The 17,432-nt window shown below is 41.7% G+C and overlaps 1 protein-coding gene across 1 annotated transcript in view; it reads right to left on the bottom strand.

Annotated features, from left to right (window-relative positions):
* The window catches only part of LOC135093347 (leucine-rich repeat neuronal protein 1-like), a 69,215-nt gene extending 59,264 nt beyond the window's left edge, over positions 1 to 9,951 (bottom strand). Inside the window, exon 1 of the mRNA XM_063992565.1 lies at positions 9,806 to 9,951. Within this exon, the coding sequence (XP_063848635.1) occupies positions 9,806 to 9,877 (72 nt within the window). The 5' untranslated portion in view covers positions 9,878 to 9,951. The remainder of the gene's footprint in view (positions 1 to 9,805) is intronic.
* Positions 9,952 to 17,432: the final 7,481 nt, after the last annotated feature.

The following is a 17,432-nucleotide window of genomic DNA, read 5'->3' as shown; positions in this document are numbered from 1 at the left end:
GTGTGCAAAAGCGGCCATTTCTTGCCTGCTAGATAAGAATACCATAAATACTGTGGCGCGCTGTGAATAGGTGTCGGCTTCACGTCATGACGATGATACCAGACACAGTGACAACAACGGCAGTTACAAGAATACCAGGACACACACCATGTACGTGGACAAAAATTACTACTACTACTACTACTACTACTACTACTAAAAATTCTACTACTACTAAAAAATACTACTTCTACTACTACTACTCTGCTACTGTTGCTGCTTCTGCTTTGTTTTGAAAAATAATATAAATACAAAGGCAATGCTTTTGAGTGCATGAGATACTAAAATTGTTAGTTTCTTCTTCTTCTATCTTTTACTTATTGCTCTTATGTTCCTTCTTGTTTTATATTTTCGTTAGTTTCTTGTTTTCTTGTTCTTTTCTTTTTTCTTGTTCTTGTTCTTTTCTTTTCTTTTTTCCTCTGCTGCTGCTTCTACTCCCACTCCTCCTCCATCTCCCTCACGCTTCGATACACTAGTGGTCCAGCAATGCACGTAAAGCAGGGCGTGAGCTGAGTCAAGGTAGCGATAAATCCAGGGTTGTTTGGGCGGGAGCTCCGCACTGGGAGGACATCTGGCGGAGGAGTTGCGGCATAGATACTGGCTACATAATGGTGCCATCAGTTGGTGACGACAGACAGTAAAGGGCGAGTTTGCGTGAGGCAGAATTAACCCTTGTTCCATTTGAGGCTACAAGGGGCATGTAAGCATCCGTCATTCAGTGCAGTGTTGACTTGGCAAATGTCTACAAAGTCAGTCTCTCTCTCTCTCTCTCTCTCTCTCTCTCTCTCTCTCTCTCTCTCTCTCTCTCTCTCTCTCTCTCTCTCTCTCTCTCTCTCTCTCTCTCTAATTTAAGCTGAATAGAAATTACTGAGTCACGAGTTTTCTCTTTTTTTCTCTTTTTTTTTTGACACGAGAAACATTCATTTCGAGTTTCACTGAGATTTTTTAGCTGGTGCGGTCTCTCTCTCTCTCTCTCTCTCTCTCTCTCTCTCTCTCTCTCTCTCTCTCTCTCTCTCTCTCTCTCTCTCTCTCTCTCTCTCTCTCTCTCTCTCTCTCCGTGTGTGTGTGTGTGTGTGTGTGTGTGTGTGTGTGTGTGTGTCGGGAGGGATGGGGAGGATAGTGTGTGTGTGTGTGTGTGTGTTTGTGTGTAATAATAATAATAATAATAAACGGTTTATTATTTAGGCAGTTAACAAACTGAAAATGTACATAGAGGTTGGGGAAAAACTTATCATTAATCCTAAAGGTAAGTCTAATCTAGGAGGGAAATACTAATGATTGATGGCTCGCACCATGGTGGGAATCGCACTGAGTCTGTACCGGTCCGTGCGCGTGCGCGTGTGTGTGTGGGGGGGGAGGGGGTAGGATGGATGGTGTGTGTGTGTGTGTGTGTGTGTGTGTGTGTGTGTGTGTTTACCAAGTTATACATAATATACGGGATTTTATTCAAACGCTTGTCTGCATCTCTCCATCTTTCATCCAAGTTAGTCTTTTAAGCTGCTGAGTTGCTAAGTTACTCTTTCTTGGGGGTGATACTTGCACACACCCAACCCAGTATTTCTGTTTGGAAAGCTGATTATCTTGACACTATTAATTAAGGCAGCTCGTCTTTCTCTTTGTATTCATGGCCTCTTGTTCTTTCATCATCTCTTGGCAGAAAGTTGCTGTTTTCATTTTTTCTATCTCTCGTAATGCTTTCAACTTTATAATCAGATCCTCTTTATTTATTTTTCTCTTCTATTTTTTTCTCCAGTGTTGTTAGGCTTCGTTTATCCAATGACCCAGTGATCGCAGTCTTATTTTTTCCACTTCCTTCTAGTGTACTATGTTTCTCTCCCGCACACTGCTTTGAATTTCGGAATCAGACCCCATTTATTCATTTTCTTTTTACTCCATTGTTCTTAGTCTACGTTTATCCAATGTTCCAGTGACCTCAGTCTTAGCTTATTCACTCCCCCTTGTGTTCTGCTTCAGGTTATCGATTCCTCCTGTATTTTCAGTCTTAGTTTATCTGCTCCCCCTGGTTTATTTAATCCTGCAGTATTCTCAGTCTTGGCTTATCCTATCACCCACTACTCTCAATCTTAGTTTATCCAGTCTTCCTGTTCTTTCAGTCTTTGTTTATCCAATCCTGCAGTGTTCTTAGCCTTAGCCTATCCGGCCCTGCAATGTTTTCAGTCCTAATGTATCCAATTTACCATCATTGTTATACTTAGTGACAATTTAGCTGTGACTATAAAGTGGCGGAAGACGGTTAACATCCTTAGTGGCTTAATCTGTTTATACATGCAACCGCTCCTCCTCTCTCTCTCTCTCTCTCTCTCTCTCTCTCTCTCTCTCTCTCTCTCTCTCTCTAAGCTACTCGAATTTTTACTAGAACTTTCTAACTCTTTTCTTTCATTATGACTAAACAATTGGAGCATATTCAAGAACTGAGCGCGTCACAGGCAGCGTCACACCATCAGATACCAAGGCGTTTCCACCTCTGTATCATTAATTCCCTGTCATGTTCATCAGCAGTCTGTGATGGCCTTCGTGCAATCACATGTTTCCCAGGGTGATAACTTGTAATTTTACTCCCAAATCTTCTTACGTAACTTTTCTCATCACCAGTCTCATATTTGTATGCGAGTCTCCTTTTGCTCTCTCTCTCTCTCTCTCTCTCTCTCTCTCTCTCTCTCTCTCTCTCTCTCTCTCTCTCTCTCTCTCTCTCTCTCTCTCTCTCTCTCTCGTCTGTGTGTGTGTGTGTGTGTGTGTGTGTGTGTGTCCTTCCAATTTCCTCTTACTTATCCCTCCATCTTTCTCTCTCTCTCTCTCTCTCTCTCTCTCTCTCTCTCTCTCTCTCTCTCTCTCTCTCTCTCTCTCTCTCTCTCTCTCTTCCCTCCTTCCAATCTAAGCCAAGAACAAGAAAAAACACATACAACCACATCGACCTCCTTCCTTCCACTACTCCCTCCCATTAACACTCAAGAAGTTACACGCAGCACAATAAATAGAGGATTGTATCACCACCTCCTTAGCACCCACTAGCACCACTCAGATACACACACCTTGCGGCACACACCAGCCCAGCCAGCACCCCATTCAACACCCACTCAACACCCCCACTCACCACCACTCAACACGGCTCATGTCTCTCGGGCACTCCAGCAGCGAACCCAAAAGGACCCCAAGAAGGAACAGTCTTTGCTCACCACACAATTTTTATTTTTTCTCTCTCTCTCTTTTTCTTTGAGTATTTTCTTTTCCTGTCATTTTTTCTTTTCTGAATTAGGTTTTTCTTTTCCTCCTCTTCTTCGTTCATAGTTACTGTTGCACTTGTTTTCCTTTTCTGGTTCTCTCGTTTCTGTAACTTTTTTTTTTCCTTTTTTTCTCTCTTCTTTTCTCTTACTTTTTGTTCTGTTCTGTTTTCTCTTCTCTTCTCTTTTTACTTTTTTTGTTTTCTTCTCTCTTTCTTTTTTTCCTCTTTTCTCTTTTCTCTTCTCTCTCTCTCTCTCTCTCTCTCTCTCTCTCTCTCTCTCTCTCTCTCTCTCTCTCTCTCTCTCTCTCTCTCTCTCTCTCTCTCTCTCTCTCTCTCTCCCACCACGTCTGGTCAATGTTCTACACTTCTTTGTTATAATTAACTCTACGTGATCATTTTTATTTTTATCGCCTTTTTTTTCCGTCCCCTGCCTTTTTTTTTATCCCCCTCCTCCTCCTCCTCTTCTTCCTCCTTCTCCTCCTCTTTCTCTTTCTCTTCCTCCAACTCTTCTTTGTTCACCTTATCTTCCTTCTCCACCTTCATTCTCCTTCCTCACCATCTCCTCCACTTCCTCGTCCTTTCCCGTTCTCTTTCCCACCATTTCCTTCTCGTGCTCCTGTTTCTCCTCCTCCTCCTTCTCCTCCTCCTCTTCCTCCTCCTCCTTCTTCTTCATCGGAACTCCAGTCATTAACCACATGTGTTCTGCGCCACACCTGCCTTCCATCTCTGTTCATTCCCTTTAATCGTAGTATCTGTCTTCCTTCGCCGCGTATTGCCTCCTTCACTACCACCACCACCTTACCACCACCATCACCACCACCATCATCACCACCACCATCACCACCACCATCATCACTACCATTCACCACCACCACCACCACTCACGCTATATTCTGAGTACAAACACAACCACTGCCTCCATTTCTGATGAGAGAGAGAGAGAGAGAGAGAGAGAGAGAGAGAGAGAGAGAGAGAGAGAGAGAGAGAGAGAGAGAGAGAGAGAGAGAGAGAGAGAGAGAGAGAGAGAGAGAGAGAGAGAGAGAGAGAGAGAGAGTAATTTGTTTAAACGTCTCATAATTTTTCATTGTACGGAGACAGAGAGAGAGAGAGAGAGAGAGAGAGAGAGTGAGAGAGAGAGAGAGAGAGAGAGAGAGAGAGAGAGAGATTTAATTTCCTCCACGTTGGTGGCATCATTCCTTGAAAAGAAAAATGGAGTCAATAAAAACGTAATTGAACGTGAGAGAGCCAAAGTATCGTAACACCAACTAAATTACGAGCTCGTATCTTGAGGGAGATTATTATTAACCATCATAGACCATTAACACAGCAAGATAAAAATAAGATAAAAGAGTACATGAGTCACCTTTACCAGATACACGTCCTAATGTATCAACTAAACAACCCTGGCCTAAAGAAGAACTTTATAAAGAAAACAACCTCATTTATTCAGCAACTCCAAAGCGTTTATGTTCCCTGTAGACTGTAAGTGGAGAAAGACACGTTTAATTAAAGACTTCTCCACCACATCATTAACTATAAAATCCCTGAAGAGCTTTATGAAGAAAACATCCTCACCAACTCAGTAATTCGTTTCCTGTAGATTGAGACTAGAAACGGGACAGGTGGACTTGATGATTAACACTGTATTCATCCTCCTCCTCGCCTTACATAGAAAATAATCACACCTATTTAGTTTTTTCCTAGAAGTGACTGTTTCCCTGTAGATTGAGACCAGAAAAGGACAGGTTGACTTGATAATCTAACACTAAATACACTTGTGCTCTTCGCCTTACATAGAAAACAATTATAGCCATTTAATAACTACAATACCTAGCTGTTTCTTATAGATTGTAACTAGAAAAGGGACAGATTGACTTGATAATTAGCACTGCATACGTTTAGTCCTCACCTCATATTAACAGGAAGTACCCATTCAGTGACTCCTATACTTGACTGTTTCCCTGTGGACTGTGAGTAGAAAGTGTGATAATCTACCATCACCTACACCCTCCTCCTCCTCCTCCTCCTCCTCCTCCTCCTCCTCCTCCTCCTCCTTCTCCTTCTCCTTCTCCTACTCGCCATAAGGGTTTGCAGCCAGCGCATATTTCTGTCTCTTGCACATAGTCACGTAAAAGTAAAAAGGTGACTCGCCCCTCGCTGCTCCCCCTCAATCTCTTCGTTATTTCCTCTTGCGTGGGATTGTGGGATTTCTACCTAAATGTCTGATTACGGCCAGACCTTCAAGGCAGCGATGGTGATAAGTGGGCTGAGTTATTTTTGCTTTTGTGTGTGTGTGTGTGTGTGTGTGTGTGTGTGTGTTGTGGCAATGAGTAAAGGTTGGGGAAGAGTCCGGATGTTTGGCATTACACGGCCCCCTCTCTCTCTCTCTCTCTCTCTCTCTCTCTCTCTCTCTCTCTCTCTCTCTCTCTCTCTGGGACTATTCTCTTTTCCCATTTCATTAGTATTATTTTCTTGTTTCAGTATTTACATTCAAATTCAGACTGTTTTGTTAGTACTAAATCTGATTACGTTGTGTGGATATATTTGTGGGGAAAGCGAGTCTCTCTCTCTCTCTCTCTCTCTCTCTCTCTCTCTCTCTCTCTCTCTCTCTCTCTCTCTCTCTCTCTCTCTCTCTCTCTCAACCCTGGAGGAGAAGGGGGCAGGAGGGGAGAAAAAGTCACTAATGAAATGCCACGGAATAGATTGCAAGGCGTACCGAAGTCCAGATTACACTCGCTTTCTCTCTCTCTCTCTCTCTCTCTCTCTCTTTAGAAAGTTCATTTTTTCTTCGACGGTTCTTAATCTTTAGAGAAAATGCTGTATGTATGTACGCAGTTTGGGGAGAATACAGGGGCATGATAGCGGCTTCCTGTGTGTGTGTGTGTGTGTGTGTGTGTGTGTGTGTGTGTGTGTGTGTGTATCTACGAGGTGTATCAGAGGTGACAGTGTATAAGTGATGAAATGCTATTATAAGACAATGTACAGGATGTGCTAAGGATAGTTGTTTGAATCTCTCTCTCTCTCTCTCTCTCTCTCTCTCTCTCTCTCTCTCTCTCTCTCTCTCTCTCTCTCTTTCTCTCTAGCTCGCTTGCTCTCATTTTTAGTTTTTTCTTAGATGTGGGTGTGGTATTTTGCTGTTTTTTCGTTTAACAGCAAGGCACTTTCTCTCTCTCTCTCTCTCTCTCTCTCTCTCTCTCTCTCTCTCTCTCTCTCTCTCTCTCTCTCTCTCTCTCTCTCTCTCTCTCTTTCCTACTTGCTTATTCTTGTTTAACTTTTTCCTTCTTCTGTGTTCTGCTTTTCTTTTTCCTTGTTTGTGTGTGTGTGTGTGTGTGTGTGTGTGTGTGTGTGTGTGTGTGTGTGTGTGTGTGTGTGTGTTTTTCCCCAAACTTGTACCTTCATTGCTCGTCTTTGTCTTCTTCATTTTCATCTTTACTTCACGTTCCTTTTATCTTCATCTTTTTTTATTTCTTTATTTATTTATTTTACTACTTTTTCTAGTGAACATTATGAAGAACATCTGTCTCTTGGTTGTGTGACGCATTCTTGTGTTCCCAATCCTCTTGTCTCTTATCAGTAGAGATAGTGGCGATAGGAAAGGTAAGGGTAACCGACAAACAGGCTCGAGTTCCCTCCCGTCTCTCTCCCTCTCTCTCTCTCTCTCTCTCTCTCTCTCTCTCTCTCTCTCTCTCTCTCTCTCTCTCTCTCTCTCTCTATTTATCTCTCTATCTATCTATCTATTTATCTATCTATCTATCTATCTATCTATCTCTATCTATTTATCTATCTATCTATCTATCTATCTATTCTCCCTTCTGGTGGTGACTGATCTAATTGCCAGTTTTTCTAAGGCTCATTTTTTCTTTACATGTTTGGTTGGGCGGTGTGACGTCGGATCCTGCATTGCATTATGCTCTGCTTGTATGTATATTTGTGTTCGAGGCGGTGATAAGACTGATGTGCTTCCTGCTAGATGGCGCTGATATTGGTCGGATGTAGACTATATGCATCTTTCCTTTGTGTTTCTTATAAGTAACATATGAGTGTATGGCGTCATGTGTGCACCGACTGTTTTCCTATTTAGTTGTCATTTTCGTCTCGTGTCTTTGTTCTGGTTCTCTTGCTTATTCATTGTGTTGTGTTCATCCTTTCTTTGTACGTTTTGTCTTAGTTATCACGTCACTTTTATTTCTTCTCGTCCTTATTTCCTTTTTTTTTTCTCTCACTGTTCTTGTAGTTACTTGTTTCTTTCTCCTCTTTGTTCTTACTTTTCATTGTCATCTCGTCTTTCTGCTCGTCCTCCCTCTGTTTCTATTTATACTTCATTGTCATCCCCTTCTCCTCCTCCTTCTCCTCCTCCTTGTTCATTTTTCATACTTATCTCATCCTCCTCCTCTAGTTTCTTCTCTTTCCATGATTTTTATAGTTTTCTCATTCTTTCTCCTTGTCCCTCTTCTCTTTTTGTTCTTATTTTTCAGAGGCAAGGAAATGTTCTCCTCCTCCTCCTCCTCCTCCTCCTCCTCCTCCTCGGGTTTCTTTATTTTTTTTCTTACATTTCATAGCTTTCTAGTCCTCTTTCTCTTTCATCCGAGTTTTTAATCATCACTGTCATCTCGTCATCGTCCTCTCCGCCCCGTGTAGCCGCAGGGAAAGACCTGACACACACACACACACACACACACACACACACACACACGATACAGTAGCTAGAGGGCAGTGCTTAGGTGTGAGCTGGAATGAGGGGAGATGTGTTCCTCGCCTCCACACCCACATCACGTACACCACACGTTGGCAGCCCAAATGACAGAGGGGGAGAGAAAACCTTAGCATTTTGTAAGCCTCATAGGACTGATTCTGCTTTTTTTGTGTCTCAAATCGCAGTGAGAATCGGTTTCCACAACTTCCCATATAACTATTTAAGTTTGTGTGTGTGTCTCTCCCAAGAGGAACGTTAGGCTTGGAAACGAGAACGCCGCCTCACTCTGCTAACTTCCGGGGTTCCAAGTTCTGATGGGGGAGCCGAGGGTGTATTGCTAATTTGCTTCTTAGATACCGCGAGGGAATGGGGCTGAGTGAGTGTAAACGGTCACCGAGCTTGAGTTGAATTATGAGTAAACTTGGTAGCGGCGGGGTATGTCTGTCTATCTCAGTGGTGGAAGTGGCGGTGTGGGTCTTGCGTGACGGCGAGAAGTTGTGTTACACGAGTACGGTGGAGCTTCGCCATGCGTTGTGTTGTTATGTTATGTGTTATATTGCATAGTGAGTGCCTTAAGAAATGCATCACTAGTTACTGACAGTTTCTATTTACTTTCCTTTCCGTGATATCAAATTATCCTTTTCTTGTTGTTGTTCGTTTTCTTGTGCTTATTTTCCTTTTTTTTTTTTTTCTTGTATTTAGGTTCTTTTGTTCTTTGTTCTTTTCCTCCTCCTTTTCCTCCTCCTCCTCCTCCTCTTGTTCTTGTTCTTGTTCTTTTTCTTGTCCACCATCATATTTTCTTCCTTTCTTCTTTCTTCATTATTACTTTTTTTCTTAATTTCTTTAATTTTTTCGCCGTCATCTTTTTTTCTTTTCTTCTCCTCCTCTTCGCTCCTCGCTCCTCGCTCCTCTCACTCTCCTTCCTCCTCCTCCTCACTCTCCTTCCTCCTCCTCACTCCCCTTCCTCCGTCATCTGCTACTCCTCCTTTTCTTCCTCCTCCTCCCTCCATCATCTCACCACCTTAAAACCCACTCACAGGTCACGCACTCCCATAATACTACCACAGTTAAGGCAGAGATCTTCTAAGCCACTCATTACTGGTGGGATGGGGAAGGCTTTAGGTACAGGAACTGAGTGATCTTGCTGGGCGATATATTGAATGATATTCCGTGATAACAGTGTCTTACGTGCTCATTTAGACCTCTCTCATGTGCTTGGTGATTAGATTGGAAGGGTATATGAAAAAATACCCTTGATAACACTCACGATATTTTTTTTTTTAGGTTATTGTTATTTTTTGTTATTGTTATGGTTGTTATTGTCATTTTTATTGTTATTTTTAGTTGTAATTGTAGTAGTAATAGTCGTCGTAGTCAAAGTCCTTAGTAGTGTTATTAGTGTTATTCATTCAATTACTGCTATTATTATTGTCATCACTGTTATTAAGGTAGAAGTTTAAAGTGAACATGCTATTCTGACTCATCACACCCCCTCAGTCTGCATCACTTTCGTCTTGATCTACTTGTTCATGCCCTGCTTCCTCCACCTCCCCCACCCCGCACGTGTAGGTTATCGGTCACGACACTGCCACCTTCGCGACACACAGGTAAACGTGTTATGGCGTCACCTTTAATGAAGAGTGTCTCACGTGTCCCGCTCATGCTTACACACACACGCACACACACACAAACAGGTACAGTATCCATCATCCCCGTCAACTCTGCACTTTTAAATTTATCTCCAGAAGTCCATTTTACTATCCTTCACGGCGACTATCATCACTATTCATCACCACCATCACCACCACCACCGTAGACAGCCAAGTACTCACCACCGCCACCAACAGGGCTGCCCCTCGCCACTCCCGCCGAGCCTTCATCACTGATGTGGTGAAGCAACACATGGGGTGACCGTCACTGACCACATCCACTAACACTGTGACGGCGTGCTGTGAGGCGGTGGCGGGAAGAACCACGACTATCTCCACTGCCCCTAGACATGATGCTAATACTACCACTATGTACTTATTACTGCTGCTGCTGCTACTTTTGCTGTTGCTGTTCCTATTGGTGTTGCTGCTACTGCTGTTGCTACTGCTACTGCTGTTGCTACTGCTACTGCTGTTGCTACTGCTACTGCTACTACTACTACTACTACTATTACTACCACTATTACTAGTTCTGCTGCTACTACTATGTACTACTACTGCCAATACAACAACAACAACAACAACAACAACAACATCTACTTCTACTACTACTACTAACAACAACAATAACTACTACTACTACTACTACTACTAACAACAACAATAACTACTACTACTACTACTACTACTACTACTAACAACACCAACTACTACTACTACTACTACTACTACTACTACATCATCATCATTAGGTACTACTACTACTACTACTACTATTACTACTACTACTGTACTACTACGACTATCACTATTCTCGCTACTATCACGGCAATAACTTATCACTATACTCACCATCACATGAAGACAGCTCATCACCATCATCACCACTCACACTCTCACCATCACCATCACCACATTACTACCACCACCACTCCACAACTCTCACTGGCCACTCATTGCTCGACCAGTGGTTTTACTTTCACGTAACGTTTTCTGTGTCTAGAAGCGCAAGACGATATGAAATTAGGCGGGAAACAAAAGGTCAAATGTGAGGAGAAAATGTCGCGGTGGCATTACTACGCTTCAATGAACGTGACTAAAGTTTAAATTTAGAAGAGTTTATGCTTTTATTGTTCCGTTTTCTCTGCTTTGTCTAGGAGAATAGTATTTATGGTTAACTATAGTATACTTCTGTGTCTCCACTTTTCTTCACTTGCCTTTCAAATACAAGGCATTCGTAAGATATAACAGGAAGGTTGTCTATTCAGCATAAAGATCAGTGGTTAGAGTGTTCTTATTCCCGTCTGCGAATCTATTTTTTCAGCGTGGGCGGCAGAGACAGTCGACCATATCTTGTCAGTCCTTGCACGCCATCCCTTCATTTTATTCTTTTTTGTGCAGTGACACGCTGGAACTTTTTTGTTACTAAATGAGGACGTTCACCAGAGGAGGAGGAGGAGAAAGGTGACTCAGACTGTACAGTGGCGGGACATCTGTGCAGACCAATAACTAAAGTTCAAATTCAAATCAGACATTGTATGGCCATTATATTTTTGTGCAGTAACACGTTAGAACTTTTTGCCAGTAAATGAGGATGTTCACCAAGGTGATGTAAGTCTCCTGAAGCTGTACAGTGGCGGGAATCGTGTGCAGGGTAACTATTAACGTATAAACCCAAATAAAAACTGCATATGACCATTTTCTCATTCTCCTTGTGTTAGAGAAGAGCACAACTACCTCACACGAACAGGTTGATGCCCTGAAACTAAGCAGCTGTGACCTTCACATGCATACGTGGCGAGTCCCTGGTCTTGAGTGAGAGCAGTGGTGAGGCTGACAAGTACACCATGCAAATATTGAGTGAAGGAAGTGTTTTGATGTTGCTTACAAACTGATTAGACATACAATAGTGAAGGGATGGGAACAGAAGTTGAAATTCCTGTAACACCCATTGGCACACATTCTCTCTCTCTCTCTCTCTCTCTCTCTCTCTCTCTCTCTCTCTCTCTCTCTCTCTCTCATGCTAATTACACTGAAATATATAAGAAATCCAAAAATCCTTCTCATATGGGTAAAATGATTAAAAACTCGAATTGAGAAAAAGAAAGCTTAGAATAAGGAAAATCTTGACATTAAAAATAAACTATGTAAAGAGGGTTCATAAAATCACGACCTTTTACACACTAGAAGGAATGCCTAATAAAAAAAATACAGGTAAAAATAAAATTCTAACTTAAAATGCAATAATAAAAGACAAAATGACAAAGTAAAGGCACACACACACACACACACACACACACACACACACACACACACACACACAAGATCCTCGTGCGATTTCGGGCTTTCCCTGCTGGGGGTGTTGTGGGCTGCAATAATCCAACATAATACTGAACATTTTCTCTCGCTGCCACAGTTTTGTATTGTTATGGCTTAGGTGGCTTTGTGTGGCCTTACCAGTTCAGGTGAACCGAGACTGTGGAATAAAAGCTGTTATCATTGCAGGGAAGCTACATGTAATGTGCCGTAAACTGACCAGAATGTGATAAAGTAATGTAGTGTGTGTCTGTGTGTGTGTGTGTGTGTGTGTGTGTGTTTTTTCTCGTACACCTGGTGAGTTTCAGTCCCACACCTACTGAGTGAGAAAATAAGAAAACTCGGAAGAACAGGACTTACCTCTTCTCTTCCTCCCTCCCTCCCTTCGTCCCTCCCTCATTCCCTCCCAGTAGCTTGCCCCCTTTGTCCAGTGGCGCACGGGAAACACATTACTGGAGAAGAAAATAAATGCACAGCGCAAGAGGAGAGGGAAAAACGCTCCCAGATACGATGCTTCCTGAATAAGTAATGGCAGCAAATAGGAAAGCAAAACGTGCGAGCTTTCCGTTGCTTACACACACACACACACACACACACACACACACACACACACACACACACACACACACACACACACAAACACACACTCCAAACATTTGCGGAAAAAAAGCACTTTCTAGGTTTTCGTCCACATACATTTAAACCTGAAGAAAAAGCGATTACAGATAAAATAATGATAAGAGAATGCTACTTCTACAACTGTTGCTACTAACTACTGCTGCTGCTGCTGCTGCTGCTACTACTACTACTACTACTACTACTACTACTACTACTACTACTACTACTACTACTACTACTACTACTACTACCACTACTAATGATGATGATGATGACAGTAATAAATAATAATAATAATATTAATAATAATAATAATAATAATAATAATAACAATAATAATAATAATAATAATAATAATAATAATAATAATAATAATAATAATGAGAAGTGTCTATAATATTGATGCATGATCCTCCCAACCTGTCATAAGTCTCCTTGCAAATCGGTTCACCGCGACACTTCAAAGGCTTCTTACCAGCAAGGCGGGGAAAGCACGTCACATGTTCTGATCCCCTTCATGTCCTGAAGTCTGAACACCACTGGAAGGCCTTGGGGGGAGGCACACGCGACGGAAGTGCGTGCAGCTCACCGCCTCCTTTGCCCCAGTGGCTGTGAGGAACGTAGCGCAGAGAGGGTGAAGCTGAGAACCTACTAGCACATACTTTGAAGTGTACGTAACTCTCCTGAGAACAATTTTAAAAATGTCACACGGACAATGAGTCAGGTTCTCCTGTGTTTCTTTCCATTGATGACGCTGCATTCATGTTATATCATCACTAAAATCGTGAACAGTAGCTGAAAACACCATTTACATTTGCTAGACATCCTAGAACAAGTAGAAATAAAAACCCTGAAACATTTGAGAGCACGGCCCCTGTAACCCGTCGGTGGTGCTGCCTTCCTTTTTGTTTCGCCCTCCCCTGCCCGTTCCCGGCCTGCACCGTGCATGGCTTGGGTGTGGCACTTCGTTATTCACGGCACAGCGGCTGTCCCTTCCTGGCTCCCTTATTTCTTCCTGTCTCCCCTCGCCCTGGCTGAGTGAGTCCGCCACTCCCACGGGAAGGACTTGCTCTCCGTTTCCGTCTCATAGATAACGTGGCTTTATTTCAGGTGAATCTGTTTTGAGTACACACGCGCGTGTCTACAATTAAATGGTTTACAATCAGAGCGTACTGTGTTGACTTTATACCTGACAGAACACGGTCCGTTAGATGAGTCAGAGCGGTGTGTGTATTCTTTTCCCAGCAGCAGCAGAAACAACTTGTTTCTTGAATTTACTTACTCGGAGTTGTTTTTATGTATTCATTCATTTATTTGTTTATTTATTTACTTACTCATTTATTTATTTATTTTTATTTATTTTTATTTATTCTTTTTGATCTTTGATTTTTTTTTTTTTTTTTTCTGTGTGTGTGTGTGTGTGTGTGTGTGTGTGTGTGTTTCGTTAGTTTTACTAAGGAAATGATATTGACTAGCACAAGAACAGGAACTGAATTGTGAGTACAGTAGTGTATACACTGATATATTCCTGCTTGGCCACGGAAACTTTCTATGTACAAAGTGACCATGTCAAGCACTAATATGGATTGAGTTTAAAATAAATTTTTTGGTAATCTATTTCTTTTTATAATAGATTAGAGAACTCAATTAACTGGCTTTCTGTGTAATTAAAACACTAACTACATTCCTCTCACCACGAGAGTGTATCGGAGTCCAGCTCCTCTGGGTTGCATTGGCCTCTGTAATGCACTGGTCCACATGACCTCTCCATCTTCCTGCTGTCTAACAAAAATTAGTGTCCTCCAGCTGCTGTCGAGCACATGGACATAAAAATTCACTTGCCTGTGATAAATCCCGTCAGTCCGCCTGCCGGCCTGCACCTTTCCCAGGCTGTTCGTTTGGTGGGCCGCACGACAATGGCCTGCCAGGAACTCCAGGTTAATGATGGACTGGCAGGCGACGGTGCGACGTTTGGTTGCTCTCCCTTGTTTAATGCACCAGTCACCGATGTGATCCACATTCTGAAGACCGTGTTGGAATGAATGTGTTGAGTGACTGACTGGGCAACCGAGGATCATGGGATGTAAGCTGCGTTTGACTGGCGTGATGTTATATCGAATGCATCCCTTTTTTATCAAGTGAAAGTAAATATATTTTATGATATTTTTTCTAGTTTTGTGAGTGATAAAAGTTGCGATATTATCACTGTCTAGAGGAAGCTGCAGAAACTCCCGTTGCTGCCCTTTGAATATCCATGGATTGTTTAGTATTTGAGTGAGTGCAGACAGAAGACTATCCAGAAAGACTGAAAACAAGGAGGGCAGGAAAGGGAGTGAGCATATCAGCAGGGGTTGTCACTTAACTATGTGTTAGTGAGTCTTGCGCGAGGATTTCTTATTGCATATTTGAGTCTGCCGTTATTCAGGTGTATTTGACTTTTTTTTTTTTTTCTCTCTCTCTCTCTCTTTTAAAGGATAGCTCTGTTATTATCCATCACGAGTTGTCTTTATGCTAATGTAATGACTCTGTTTTGGCAGGACGGCAGTACCTTTCCTCACCTCCCATGTCCCCCCGTTCCCCTTTTCTTTTTTTTTTTTTTTTTTATGGCGAAGGTAATGTGGGGCGAAGCAAAGGAATAGAAAGGACGGAAGAAAAGAAAAAAAAAATTTCATATAATTATGTCGTTCGAGTTATGGGATGATTACTGGGAGGTTTATTTATTGCGAAGAATGGGAGATAATAGATAGTTTGCTCAGATACACTCTAATATAATATTAATTTAGAGGAGGCAGGCAAAGCCCTTTGAAATAACTTTAAAAAGATAATTACATATTATGTATAATGAAGAATGTATAAGTGGAGACTACGAAAGTAATTAATAGTCGATAAATAAGTATATGTTAATGAAATGTAAATTTGAATCTCGAAGTGCTGTGGTGCTCTCCTCCTGAAAGAGAGTAAAATCTGGCAAAATAACAATAAAAATAAAAATAAACAGGAAGGTGTGCAGCACAGCCGTGAGCGTGTTCATTATTACGCACATTACAATATAACATTGGTCTAAGACTAATAGTAGTTACATGATTCCTAGAAAAATTGTCCATATCTTTTTAATGCGTCATTTGCATATACATACGGAAATTTTAAAACGAAATCCAGCACTCGTCTGACGCCCGCCAAGGCAACATGACTGAGCCTGCACAAGTGAGGACTCGCCCATGCTCTCTTCATCCTGTCTCGTCAGTAGCAACACAACAGGTATCTCTCCACACATGGGAAAATGCTCAAGAGTATCTAGTTTACATGCTATTGCCAGTGTAATACAAACACTGATGTGTTGTACTGGGCATTTGTATAACTATGTAAAAACAATCTCGGTACATATCGGGAAAAGGTGTTCCTCACATCATGTTTTGGTTTTGCATAATGCCAACTCAGTCACTGGGTTATTTTGAAGTACGTAGTTAACTGTTACAGTACAGAAATGCTTGCAATTCCTGTTGATCTTCAAGTGTCGCTACTCCCATGCTATGTACCACTAAAGTATCAGGTTTTGTGGTGTGCCTTGAATTCTTTTACTGTGACTGGAAGATGAAGGAAGAAAATATCGCCAGAGTCAGATTAGGTGAGAGCTGTTGCCAGCCTGACAAACAAAACTGTAATGATACATTAACCTGATTAGTATGGTAAGCAAAACCAATTTAATTATTAACCCTATATCATACTAACCTGATCATCTAGATTTGATTTCAAATCAGTTATTTTTTTCAATGATACACAGATTCCACATCCATTACTTAGGTTCCATATTAGTGAATAACAATAAAAGCACTATTTGTAGAAAGCCTTGTACAGCTAGGCCACGGGATGGGAGAGAGGCATAGAGTTAACAAGGTCAGAAGAACAAATAGTGTGAAAATAGCGATAAAGGATAGCAAAAGGCGCAAGCATGCGGCGAAAGAGGTTGAAGACAGACAGTTAGACTTAATAATACGTAATGTATATAAATCCAGTCTGTTTAAGAGTGGCAACCCCCATTTATGTGAACTGTAGTTCATACATGGAGGTGAGAAAACTAGCGGAAACAACTTAAAATATATAATTTCATAGAAGCTGTTTTGATAAAGACGAGATGTGAAGTTTCCAGTTTAGGTTATTAGTAAAGGACACATTGAAAATGTTCACTGTAGAAGAGGGAGACAGTTGACTATCATTAAAGAAGAAGGTATAGTTCTTTGAAAGGTTGCGTCAAGTTGACAGATGAAGTTAGGTTTTTGAGGCATGGAATAATATTAAGTTTGTTCTTCCTCAATCAGTAATTTAGAAGGAATGGAAGTCAGGTTCTTCTTGGCTTCAAGAAGGGTTGGACGTCTATGAGTGGAAAAGTGCAGGGTGGTATCATGAGCATGTTAACTCGTTGCACATGTAGACACAGCATTCAACTTTGGATTGAAAGTGAGGATGGAGGAAATAACTTGATAAATCAGTCACAAACTTGATAAATCAGTCACAGCATGGCTTCACGAAGGGGAAGTCTTGCCTGACAAACTTGTTAAGTTTTTACAGTAAGGTGTACGAGGCAGTAGATAATGGTGATAGTTATGATATCTTATATCTGGACTTTAGTAAAGCATTTGACAAGGTACCCCATCAAAGGCTCCTGAGAAAGGTTAGGGCACACGGGATAGATGGGAAGGTGTTAGGCTGGATAGGGTCATGGCTTAGTGACAGGCGACAGAGAGTGGTAATAAACGGCTCGAAATCCGAGTGGGGTCATGTAATTAGTGGGGTGCCACAGGGATCAGTATTAGGGCCATTGTTATTTCTAATGTATATCAATGACTTGGATAATGGAATTAGTAGTGATGTTAGTAAA

The sequence above is a fragment of the Scylla paramamosain genome, chromosome 3 (genome assembly GCF_035594125.1).
Source record: "Scylla paramamosain isolate STU-SP2022 chromosome 3, ASM3559412v1, whole genome shotgun sequence".
Lineage (NCBI taxonomy): Eukaryota > Metazoa > Arthropoda > Malacostraca > Decapoda > Portunidae > Scylla > Scylla paramamosain.
Note: the sequence above shows the minus strand (reverse complement) of the source record. Positions and strands in the feature narration are given on the sequence as shown.